Source organism: Amblyomma americanum, chromosome 9 (genome assembly GCF_052857255.1).
Source record: "Amblyomma americanum isolate KBUSLIRL-KWMA chromosome 9, ASM5285725v1, whole genome shotgun sequence".
NCBI lineage: Eukaryota > Metazoa > Arthropoda > Arachnida > Ixodida > Ixodidae > Amblyomma > Amblyomma americanum.
In genome coordinates, this window is record NC_135505.1 from 122,830,477 (window position 1) to 122,843,288 (window position 12,812).

At 45.9% G+C, this 12,812-nt stretch overlaps 1 protein-coding gene across 3 annotated transcripts in view; it reads left to right on the forward strand.

Annotated features, from left to right (window-relative positions):
* The window catches only part of LOC144104228 (5'-3' exonuclease PLD3-like), a 119,095-nt gene that overhangs the window by 67,032 nt on the left and 39,251 nt on the right, over positions 1 to 12,812 (forward strand). The window contains exon 1 of one of the 3 annotated variants that reach the window (XM_077637107.1): positions 6,524 to 6,637. The exons of the other annotated variants lie outside the window; for them this stretch is intronic. Coding sequence (XP_077493233.1) covers positions 6,614 to 6,637 — 24 coding nt within the window. The 5' untranslated portion in view covers positions 6,524 to 6,613. Of the gene's footprint in view, positions 1 to 6,523; positions 6,638 to 12,812 lie in introns of those variants that run through there. 3 annotated transcript variants of the gene reach the window in all.

The following is a 12,812-nucleotide window of genomic DNA, read 5'->3' on the forward strand; positions in this document are numbered from 1 at the left end:
TACGAAAATGGTTTGTAAATAATTATTGTAATTTTAAATGTATTCACAAATAATGGTAAGTAATAATAAATAATTGCAACTAATAACAGCCAAGTTACAGTTGCGAGCGAGAAATTTACGAAGGCGAAAAATATATAGAAAGGGAAAGAGGGTCTGTCTTTCCGTATGTATGTCGAATTCGTAGTTATTGCTAACCGTAACTATGCGACCACCACCAACTCACCCGCTTTTCCATTCTTCTAAGCCAGGTTTCGGTAATGGTCAACTTTTCCGCACCAAATCTCTTTACCTCATCTTCCCACTTCACTTTCGGCCGTTCCTGCCTATGCTTTCTGTCATTTAGAATCAATTATGATACCCTAAAAGAAGATCTGTTCCCTCCGCTTTCTTCAACCAATTTCCGCGATATGACATGATTCACTCAGGGTTCTTCATTAATCCGCGCTGACACCCAGGCTGAGCGTGCCTAAACAGCCCAAGTCCAACAAAATCTAAGCGAATGTGAGGAAATTAAACGGAATTTAACAAAGTAGGAAATGTCTATATTTGAGGTTCAAATATAGAGACAATATAAAAAACATGCTGGACACTTAACGTAAGAGTGGAATGCGATAGTATTAGAGATCCTCATTGTTGCAACTCAGGTATTTTTGCGGCATTCTCTGCAAGCGGAAGGAGAAGATGGGCATTATTCGCTAGTCGAAGCAAAGAACTGGTTATAACCCGATTTTTCCGCTTTTTTTCTCGCCTCAGTTCCTTCTGTTCTCTTTGTTCTCTGCTCTTTCTGCCTTTTCTTTTCTTCTTCTTTTTTGTTCCTTCCGTGGGCAGGTTGTGATGACATCACCAGGTCACGCAACCTCCCTCCACCAATCATCAATTAAATTCCCACCTACCACGGCTGGCAGACTGCTCACAATCCGGAGAGCCAGATGCCACCGGCCGGTTGAGAAGGTTGCGATGACGTCACACGGTCAAGGGCCTCTCAGTCAGCTGGGCAGGTTGCGATGACGTCACAAAGTTAAGTGACCTGTCTCGACCAACCAGCGAATTCCGTGATGCACGCCGCCATTTTTGCGGTATCTGGACTCTCATTATATTGCATTAAAAAAGGGCATTCACTCCATCCGCGCTTGACCGCAAGGCTTTCATTTTTTGTGTGTGAGCCAATCAAAATTCATTGTTATGAAGCGCCATCACGATTCACATCATGCATTGACAGGGCTGTCGCATTCGTACAGTCGCTTACACGGCGATAGGGACACCGAAAGACATGCAGAGCGAAGCGTTGTCTCGGCAGTACCTTTCCTGCTTAGGCAATGCTTGGGCTCCCTACAGTTTGGCCTCCTTTAGCATAGCGGAAAAAATAGAAGTTAGTTGCCTTGCAGCCAGCGCAAATAAACGATACACTTATGAAACGCGTGCATTTTTTTTTACGTGCCAAGTTCTTTTCACACTGCAAGCCATTAGCCACCCACGCGCCATTGTCGTTTCATAGAAGTTGAGGCTATTACCAACCCGGTACAATCCTGTTTTCCAATACCAACATCTTTTACTTGTGACCGTAATGAGTGCTTGGAAACTGTCATGCATGCTAGCCCGGGAAGGAGGAACATAAAATTTTGCGCAAAGATCACTCGAGAAGGATAGCTGCAGCTATATTCTTGGGCAACATTTTGCATTATCAGTTTCTAACTGCAACTCAAAAGAAGCCATGGGTAAAGAAGCAACGAGATTGTCCGCGTAAAGGTAAGCCCTGAAACGCTGCCATTGTAACTAAAACTACAAAAAGATTAAAGAATGCAGTTTGTCTACGGCACCTCGGGCTAGTTCTCTTGCCAATGGCGTCAGGTCATCGCAGACTGGCCCATCCTGTCAGTGCGCTGCGCACTAAAAGAAAAGAAAACAGACAATAGGGAGCAGCAGCTATCATCAAATCAATTCCTCGCGAGCGAGGACTATTTGGCGCGCTATATAGTCGGACTAGCAGGGCTCGTTCATCAACGCCAGCTTTCGAGATTCCCACCGCGCCTCGTAGCGAAAGTACTCTTCTCTTTGCACATAAAGAAGGGGCGCAGGAAAGCACCGGCGTCCTTTCCGAAAATAGCCCCAGAGCCAGCCGTCTCCTGCTATATCCCCTCTATAGCAAACCTTTGGCTACTTCAAAGAAGATGCGGGGCAGTGGGTTATAGCCCGGGAGACTCCTTTTCTCTATTTCGTCTCACGTATTGTTTTCCTACACATTACTGACAGGGACTGGAGTTTGTGTACGGAGAGATTCTTTTTTCTCTTTTAGGCTTTTTCGACGCTCCCTCCTGCGTCATCAACAGACGGGAAGGCAAGGGTGATGTCGTTTGAGCCAGTGACGGGAGGGGGGATAGGAAGAAAGACGCGATAGAGCTGTGAGAAAAAGAAAACTTCTTGATAGTTTCTGTTCTGGGAGACCGTATGTGTCCAGGGTATTTGCACCGTATTTTCTTTAGTCTTCGTGTCATTTCTTGGTTTATGAGGTTTAACGTCCCAAAGCGACTCAGGCGATACGGAGTTTGAGAAAAGAGAGACCTAGTCGATTATGGAGAAAGGGGAATAGCAAGGAGCCAGTGCACATGCGCAAAACAAGTGTCCCTTGGGTTATTCTGCGCATGCGCACTGGCGACCACCTATTCTCCTATCACCATGACCAATAGGGTCCCCCTATTCTAAAACTCTAATCAGTGACGTCGTATTGAATGGCTCCGGATAAATGCGGATCGAAATGCGACCGCCACGGCCGGAATCGAATCCGTGTCTTTTGGGACAGCAGCGGAGCGCCATAAACGCTGAGCCACTGTGCCGAATATTTCTGTATATAAATGCAACACTTGTTTTATGCGCTTAACTATGTTAGCTGATTTGTTAAAGTTCAGAAGGCTTCCTCTTCAAAATTTCAGCGATTGATTTTATTTCCCGGAGCAAAAAAAAATTATGCATAATTCCTGCCTATCCCAGCTCAGGGGCTGAAATTGGATCATTTTTTCTACAATAAATAAATCGAATGGTCTTTATTTAAAATACGACTTCAAGAAAACTTGTCAAAGCAATTTGGCCAGTTGTCTACTGGTAGTAGCTGGTCAGTACGAACAATAACTCGCACGTTAACCAAGTTTTCCTGAGGTAGAAATGGTTTAGTGTGACGCAGAAAGCCAACAATAATGCCAACAAAACGTTTCATTTTAAGAGTAATTGCGTTTAGGGTAAGTTCGAAATTTTTGGTGAATTTTATTGCAAGAGACAGAGCGTTCTAGAGTATCGTACCAATGACCTGTAACAGACATTTTCAATAAAATTTACTACAGTTACGAAATTTAAGGTAACCGTTACTTGCTTGCCTAGTATATAAAAGCGGACAAGCAAAATTAAAACAATTTTCGTGAAGGCACAGTTAGTTGCGCTGTTTTATATCTGAAAGCACAAGCTTTTCGATTTCGTGATGCTATGCACAAGAGCAAATGAAGTCCTTCGCACAAAATGCTGCTGGGGTGATGAACTGAAAGAAAATGAAATAGCGTAGTCGGCGTAACACTGATAATTTTTATGCCTATCAAGCCATATACTTGACTACCATGCCGTGGTTATTGATGAAGCTAATAATTTCCCCGGTTTGTTCTTTTATCCCTTTATTGCTGGTAGCTGTCGGACAGCAAACGATGCCCCCTTACAAAACTTAAGACAGTCTATAAACTGTCCATATACTTTCGTTAAAAAATTCTATACTTTTTCTAAAGACAAATCCCACAGACTAGTCTATAGACAGTATAAATCCTATGGACAGCCTATGTACAATCTAGGTTTAGCGCCGCGCATGTTTAGGAGGGATTTTCTATATAGGCTATGAATACACAAAAATAAATACCTACAGATTTCAATAGAGTCTATAAGTAATCTATAGAACAATTTTATAAGGACGGCCGCCAGCTCTTCAACTACAGTTCATGTTGACCGATGGCAAATAATGAAAAGAATGGATATTCGAAAATAAACTGGAGCTAAATACGAATTGAAAATTTTTACCAAGAAGCACTGAGCTCTAAAATAACTCAGCCGCCAATCGTGCAAGACGGCATCGGAAATATTAATTCTACAATTTAACAATTTCAGCCTTTTTTTGCGATCCACTCTGGCCAGATGTTGACGTTGCGTAACGTCGCTTAGACTAATCATGAAATTATATGAAAATAAATATAGATAAGAATTCAGAAACAATCGCTACGTTATCTCTGCCTCGCACTTTGACCGCTGTAGCAGTGCAACGCTGTGGAAGCTGATGATTAAATGTAGAGTGAAATCCTCAACGCCGACCATACAAAGCTGATACGGAATAGCTGTACCTTATCACCGATTGTTTCTTATCAAAGTCCAGTCACAATAGCAAACGATAGGCAGCGAAGCTGCGAGTCGTAAATTGCTTTTTATAATTACGGAAGCTTTGTAGATTGTGTTTCCGGGCGGCTATCGGACGCCAGCACGGGCTTCTGGCTTGCTGCGCAGCTTTAGTGATAAAGCTGACAAGCTTAATTGCGCGCTTCAGCAAATTCGATTGATGAATTGATAACGCTACTTTATTTAGTCAGCGGTTTTAATGTGTTGTGTGCAGAACTGATTTTTTTCTTTTTTTTTGCAGCCTAGCTACAAAAACCGATAAGTACGTGTGGAGGCAGCAATGTACAATTCGCTCTTTTAAATTGTTCTCTTCTAAAGTGAGACCTGATTTGCTTCCATCGGTCGCATTTGAATGCATGGGGAAAAATTGCAACAGATAAGGCGCTACTTATCAGCCGGTTGTGTTCGGAAGCAAATTACTTCCTGCCAAACTCGAGAGGTCTGAACCACTCCTATATATTTATAACATTTTCAGACTCTAGAGCCGCTCTTCTGTTCATCAGCATCCGTCAGTTTAAAGATGTACTTAAAAACTTCTTGATTGAGTTAAGCGTCACCATTAATCCGCAGTTCCTTATTTTGTTTCTTCATAATCACAGCCGTGAATGTCCCAATTCATTTCCTGTTGGCAACAGTGTTTTACGGTTCTTTATCTAAGCGTTTTGATCATGGGTAACTGCCTAATTGTGGCAGCATCTTTGTTGTGACGCCCAACACGGCTCATAAAACGCATCGGAAGCGAGAAGCAATATCTGCGGACCTTTGGGATAAGTATTTCGCCTGCCAAAGTTAGCGCCCTGATCTAGGAGAAACTCCGCGTTTCAAGTCTCCATCTTAACCTCGACAGCGATGGTTTCTTCAATGCGCATTGATCTCATAGCACAAGGTCGTTTGTTCAATTTCGCATCCATCTAATTCAAATGATGCTCAGGGATTGGTGTACCTGCGCTACACGTGTGCCCTGAGGTACGCTGCAAGGATCTAAACTGTTTGCTTGGGAAGTAAATACCTACCAACTAATGTTTATTATTTGACAAGCACTGTTACAACGACGCTACCATTTTAATGTGGACAACCGCGCCGTCCCAAACCGACGCCGTGTCGGTGAACCTCTGGCGCGGCCGCCTGCCATGTAAACATCGGTCTGGGTCACGCATCGGGCCAACGAACGCTCTAAAAACGCTGCAGGGGGTTTCCCAGCGTCCCTCTCACCCTCCCCCAACTCTCTCTCCATCTCCGCGCCTTTCGATGCCCGTTGAGCAACGCTCGAAGTTGCCGTGACGTCTCTCCTGACGCCCTTTCTAGTTGCACCCCCTCGGAACCCCTTCCCCCGACCTTTCCTCCCTTATCTCTTCCCCAAACTTCGCTCGCACTTCCTCTCTGTGTACCGACCTCCTCGCCTTCTTTTATCCCTTTCTCGCCGGACCTTCGCTGCACCTCCACGACCTCTCCGGCATCCATCAAAAGGTGTTTACATCGTTCCACCCCTTCTTTCATCCCCCCCCCCCCCCCCCCACCGAACCACCGACGGCATCTTCCGATCTGTGACGTCAGAAATACCCCCCAAACGAATAGGCTGTACACCCCGAGTGGAAATAAACAGCGGACCCTAGACAGGGGCCGCGCACGCACTTGTTCGCCCGCTGCCTTTGAAAACGGCACGGCCGAAGACCTTCCGCCAAAGAGGCGTAGCCATACGCGCGACACTGAACAGAAGCGGCTTTGCTTCACGTCTTCTTTTCTCGGCTCCTGTAGCGTCCGTCGGGAGGACCCTGTATATATATACACGCTCCTATAGCCTGAGCACCCACAGAGACACACACATACACAAAAATAAATAAATTAATTAAAGCAGGGGCAGCCTTCTCTTCTTTTTTTTCTCCGCCAGTTAGTAGCACGTTGCTATATTTCTCCGCCTTTGTTGGCACGCACATAAACACGAGTACATTTTCCAGTTCGACGAAAGGGGCTATGCCTCCTCCAACAGTCCCGGTCGTTCGGAGTGTGGCGATCTGTTTCTCTCTCTGCCACTTCGTGGGAGACTACAGACAACCATATAGGAGTTCCCGTTGAGGAGACTTTGCAGTACACAGCTCTTTTCGCAGTGGCTTTCGCATGCCCCCAACTCGCCAGCGGTGATCAGTGCGGGCGGTTTGTCGTTGGCCGCTACAACTTTCCGGCGCAGTGCGTGTTTCCAATGAAGACGGTGGCGTTCCAACAGGTCAGTAACGGGGTGGATAGTTGGGGTGTTTGAGTTGGCGATTTCTTTCGAGTGTGCGTGTGTTTGTGCGGGATGTATACGTTGGTCAGTTTGGAAAGAAAATGAAAATTGGTTAGTTTGCCGATATATTAATAAGAAAATTGGTTTTGGGGGAAAGGAAATGGCGCAGTATATACCTCACATATCGGCGGACACCTGAACCACCACGTAAGGGAAGGAATAAAGGAGGTAGTGAAAGAAGAAAGAGGTGCCGTAGTGGAGGGCTCCGGAACAATTTCGACCACCTGGGGATCTTTAACGTGCACTGACATCGCACAGCACACGGGTGCCTTAGCGTTTCGCCTCCATCGAAACGCAGCCGCTGCGGTTCGAAACCGGGGACTCCAGATCAGTAGACGAGCGCTCTAACCACTGAGCCACCGCGACGGATCAAAAGAGTGCAGATGTAATCCTGCTTTTTTCTTATAGTATAGTACCATAATCTGAGCGCGCCGGGGTGGATGATTTGATGTGATTAGTGATTTTTATTATTATTTTTGGACTGTAATCTACTACTCGAACCTGGTAGAATCTTGTACTTATGCGGTGTAGTTGTTACCTGGCCATTTTTGCGCCTACATTTGTGTACTACGTCATGTACAAGTTGTCTTCGTGTTTTACTTGTCGCTTTTTATATTTAGCACTTGGCATTTCAGGGTTGTCTTGGTGTCTGACAGGTGTAATTCTTTTGTTTCGTTGAGTTGAAAGAAAGCTTAGTTAGCTGCGAGCCAAGGCATTATTTTATAGCTTATACCGTCTAAATCTTCGTCTTTCGTGCTCTGTGTTCCCTGCAATGACGTCAAATCAGGGTCTCTTCTTTAGCTGTATAAAGTGACGGGCACCAATCGCGAGCCGGGGATGGGGGGGGGAGGGGGGGGGGAGGCTGGGAGGGGAGGTGCAGCCATACTTATGCCTGGAGGCTTTGAGTTTGGATCTGCACTGCGTCAGTGGATGCAATTATTTAAACACGAGATGGTCGCTTGGCGAGCTTTCGACAGCGTTCGTGCAAAGCCACGGTAGCAAAAAAAAAAAATGCTTAACATTGCAGAACAAAGCCACAGCGTTCTGCGGTCGGCGCCCGGTCAAAGCATTCATTAATAATTGAGACCAAAACCCTGCTTCTGAAAAGACGAAGTTTTTGTTGCTGTTTTAACGCGGGGATCCTACATTTCAATGTGCATTTTAGAGCGTATGCACACTATCGCGTTATACCCGCCGCGGTGGCTCAGTGGTTATGGCGCTCGGCTGCTGTCCCGAAAGACGCGGGTTCGATCCCGGCCGCGGCGCTCGAATTTCGATGGAGGCAAGATTCTAGAGGCCCGTGTACTGTGCAGTGTCAGTGCACGTTAAAGAACCCCAGGTAGCCGAAACTTCCGGAGCCCTCCACTACGGCGTCCCTCATAGCCTGAGTCGCTTTTGGACGTTAAACCTCATAAACCAAACTATTGCGTTACAACCCTGTATTACTCTTCGCAATGCACCTACACGCACTTTCATGCGTCAGCACAATGTGCTTAGCAGATCTAACACAAAGTGCACCAGATATAAAACATTCCACTAAGATTTCTAAGCTGCCCTTTGTGAAAGGCGGATTGATTTCGTATCATACGTAGCGAAGCCGATGGACGTGTGCATTGTTCTTGTTGAAATTAGGTGAATTATTTTTCTTGCCATAAAAGCTAAAGCTCTCGAAGGTTCTCGAAGTTTTCTGAAATATGAGGCAATTGAAGACGCCTGAATGATTGCCACGTTTCTTAACTTCGTGCGATGAAAACTGCATACTGCGCAACCCAACAGCGAAATACAGAATCACCGCCCCGCCGCGGTGGCTCAGTGGTTAGGGCGCTCGACTACTGATCCGGAGTTCCCGCGGGTTCGAACCCGACTGCGGCGGCTGCGTTTTTATGGAGGAAAAACGCTAAGGCGCCCGTGTGCTGTGCGATGTCAGTGCACGTTAAAGATCTCCAGGTGGTCGAAATTATTCCGGAGCCCTCCACTACGGCACCTCCTCCTTCCTTTCTTCTTTCACTCCCTCCCTTATCCCTTCCCTAACGGCGCGGTTCGGGTGTCCAACGATATATGAGACAGATACTGCGCCATTTCCTTTCTCCCCAAAACCAATTATAAATACAGAATCACGAATACCTACAGTGAAAACTTTCGAAAATCAATTTGTTCAGTGAGCACGTTGCTCCGGGACCAGGGCGCTGAAGGTCCTCCTTGCAACAACTGCAAGGTTTGGTTTATTAGCGTTTAACGTCCCAAAGAGACATAGGCTATGAGGGACGCCGTAGTGAAGGGCTCCGGAAATTTCGACTACCTGGGGTTGTTTAACGTGCACTGACATCGCACAGTACATGGGCCTCTAGAATTTCGCCTTCATGAAATTCCGCCGCCGCGGCAGGGATCGAACCCACGTCTTTCGGTTCAGCAGCCGAGCGCCGTAACTACTGAGCCACCGCGGCGGGTCGCAACTACAAGTGTCGAAGTACTCTGCTGTCGGCGCCAAGACAATGGCTTGCAGTGTATGCACTGAGCAAGGCCTTCAAAAGACGTGAATGTCGCTAAATTTATTGACTCGAAAATGGAGGGTGTGTTTTCGCACGGATATGGATGTGCACTTTCATGCCGTACCGACAAACATTGCACGAGCGTATTTATGCCCACCCCCATGATATATATAGCATATGCCAAATCCACACGAGTACACACAGTCATGAGCACAAGTATAAAGGGTTTTCCAGAATTCTCCATGCCGCAAGTTCTTGAGCTTTATGTATAGTGTGCCGGTTTCAAAAGTCTCGGAAGGACACAACCGAGTTGTTTTCTTTTTTGTTCTGTTTTTCAAAATGAGAGGTCTCCACGTACACAGCAACGGCGAAAAATGCGAAAGTTTCTTATGCGCACTAACTTTAGCGTTGTCCTAGACTATAATACGACATGCTTTACACGTTAGTTAGGACTCTGCAACATCACCTAATGAAATATTTTGGAAATCATGTGGTTTATATCGGCATTTAAATTTTGAATTTGGCACATTTCGATGCAAAACTCTGGATCTGCCCAACCCAGTTTTAATCAGGAAAGTCTATTTACACACAGCAGTAATTCAAATCTGTTTATGAAAAAAATATGTTTTAAAATTATATCGCAGTGAATTCGGCAAAAAAAATGAGCAGAACGTTCACTGTGCGCAATCCGCGGCACCCCGGGATGCTTCACCAACGCAAGCAAGTAAATGTAAATAGCAGGCTTCTGTCACAAGCACTCACATGTCAGTCTTCTTTTCTTCGATTTTAACTTCGGCAGCGGATAAGTAAACTGCCTAGAATTTATGGAATCAAGAATGCATTTTGCTTCACTGTATAGTACTAAATTCATGATCAGTGCAGCGAAATGGTAGACGCAGACGGGACACAAAACGACAGAACAACCGCTAGTCTTGTCATTTCCTATCTGCGTCTGCCACTTCGCTAGCAATAATGAATTTAGGAAGCCAGTGTCAACTGCCCGAGCTGAACGCTCTAACGTTCAGTGTAGCAGAAGCGCGACTGTGCTTCGTGGGCAGTGGGGCTAATGATGATGATGATGATGATGTCCTCAGCCTAATGATCCCCAGGTTATCGTCGTCTTCTCGGTTCAGTCTTCCGCCGATCTTATCATATCCTTCACAGTCGATGAGAACGTAACGATGGAAGATTCAAAAATTAAACCACGCAGGAAACAGTCCGAGCTGTGAGCTGCAAGGCTCACGCTGCCACAGCAGGCTCTCAATAGTGGTCCTTGGCTGGCTTAGAACCGTATACATGAGCAGATTCACGTAGAATTTTTACTTGAAAAAAGATTTGCGTGCAGGTTTTGTATACGCGCCACGGAGCCCGTTTCGATCTCGTAGTTTTTAGCAAAAGAAGGACGTATGAATTTGCGTGCCATTACAGCGTGAATGGACTTAGTTTCGGATTCTATATTGGACCAGTTTCGAAAGAAACTCGACTGTTTACGGTAAGCAGCGAAGCATTGGATGTGGTTATAAAACGCACCTACTCCGGACAGGTAGTTTCAGCTGACGCGGACTATTGCAGTTAAATAGCTAGGGAAAAAATGAATTTCTGCTTAAATTCTATAAACGTTCGAAAGCAGCATTGCAATAACGTTGGCTTGTCTTGTTACTTTATTGTTGGTTTATCATGCTGTTTTTCACGTCGTAAACAGCAGGATTATAACGTAGTTACAATGAGCAGGACGAACAAAAGCAAGGTGGGCAACACCACCTCAAAGGTAACCGACTGAAAAGACACAGCATGATGCTCGAGTGATTCCGATGCCGATGGCCCTGGCGCGTCAGGAGCGGGCACGGCGGAGCGTGCCAGTGACGTGTGTGGGTGGGAGTATCGGCCAAGTGGGGGCGCCAGGAGCTTAAGCGATGTTATGTGATGGCGGTACCTTCGCTAGTGATGGCACGAACCTACAAACATCGCAAGATCTCGCTCGATATTTACCCTTCGGAATAGGGCTTTCGCGCTAATAAGAATGCTGTGGCGTGCGTTTGGCAGTTATTCGTTGGTCATCAATTCCAGCTTAGCAGTATCCGTCAAGAGGAACGGAGGGGCGCGCCGCAATAACGCCCCTAGTGGGAGCGAGAGGAACTACCGCGCGCGCGTCGAAGTTTCCGCCCTCGGAGCGAGCTGAGGAGTGCGAGAGAGAAAGTAGGCGCGCAGATAAGCGCCCCCTAGCGTAAGCACGATGAACGCGACGTTCCTCATTAAAAGGGAAATCGTAAAGACGCAATGAATATAAGAGCTGATTGGCAAAGACTATAAGTTAAAATCATATTGCTGACTCAGGAATGCCACGTGATATTTTATGATCGCCTGTAAATTTTTGTTTGGTGTCTCCAGTGAAAAAAATTAATTATTAGACTACATCGCGTGCGTGGTATGTACGCGGTTCACACTCACTACCCCCGTTTTCTTGGGAACAACCGCAGACGAGAGGTGCGCTCAGTTCCGGTTCCCTAATGTTGTATCGAACCTTCAGAAGCCAGATTAAACAGCACATAGCTTAAACCAAGTATGTATTATTTTAATGAGGCGACGGAGGCGCAACAACTGAAGGCAGCGAACCGCGCTTAATTAGCAGTTAATTAAAGAACAAACTGCTTCCTTTGCTCATTAATGAGCGCGCTGCAGTTTGATACTGCTCATGTTTTGCGCGGGGAAAGTCCCGTTGCAGGAAATACCTTCCATAAGCTTTGAAGTACAGAAACACTAATGCGCCGTAGCATGTTTGTACTAGATTAAGCCTCAGATCAGGCGCGACACAGCCCGTCGTAATTAGCATATCCAGTGAGAGAGCGCGAGTACATTCTTTTAAAAGGATGCTCATAAATTTGTGTAGTTGCACGCTCAGCAGCTTTCCTTGCCAACGCTGGAATCGTGCTTTCCGGCTCGTTGGAACCGGGCGCGATATGCTCCTTACGAAAATACTAATTATGCACATGCGCACAGCTTAACTAGAAGCCTGTGAAAATGGAAATTCAGGCACGTCTCTGGGGGACAGCGATGAAGCACGACTCAGTTTTTGAAGAAACATAAAAAAAATGAATCGATTACTTTGAGAACTGCGTATGAACACAAAGCGAGGCAGATCTCTTGTTTTTGTAAGCCTATGCTGCACCAGTGTAATAATTAAGCCGCGTACAAGGAACGTTTATTGTGGTTTGGTCAACAAAACATTTAAGAATGGCAAATATTGTGTCCTTCCGGACACGATTATTTGACTGCTAATTGTTTCTTCTTGGTAATAAGTTTAGTCAAGTACAGTTCCGCGATACTCCGAGAATCGGAATTTGCATACCAAACAATACCCGAGTTCGAACCCGACCGCGGCGGCTGCGTTTTTATGGAGGCGAAACGCTAAGGCGCCCGTGTGCTGTGCGACGTCAGTGCACGTTAAAGATCCCCAGGTGGTCGAAATTATTCCGGAGCCCTCCACTACGGCACCTCTTTCTTCCTTTCTTCTTTCACTCCCTCCTTTATCTCTTCCCTTACGGCGCGGTTCACGTGTCCGACGATATATGAGACAGATACTGCGCCATTTCCTTTCCTCAAATACCAATTATTATATAGCAAACAAT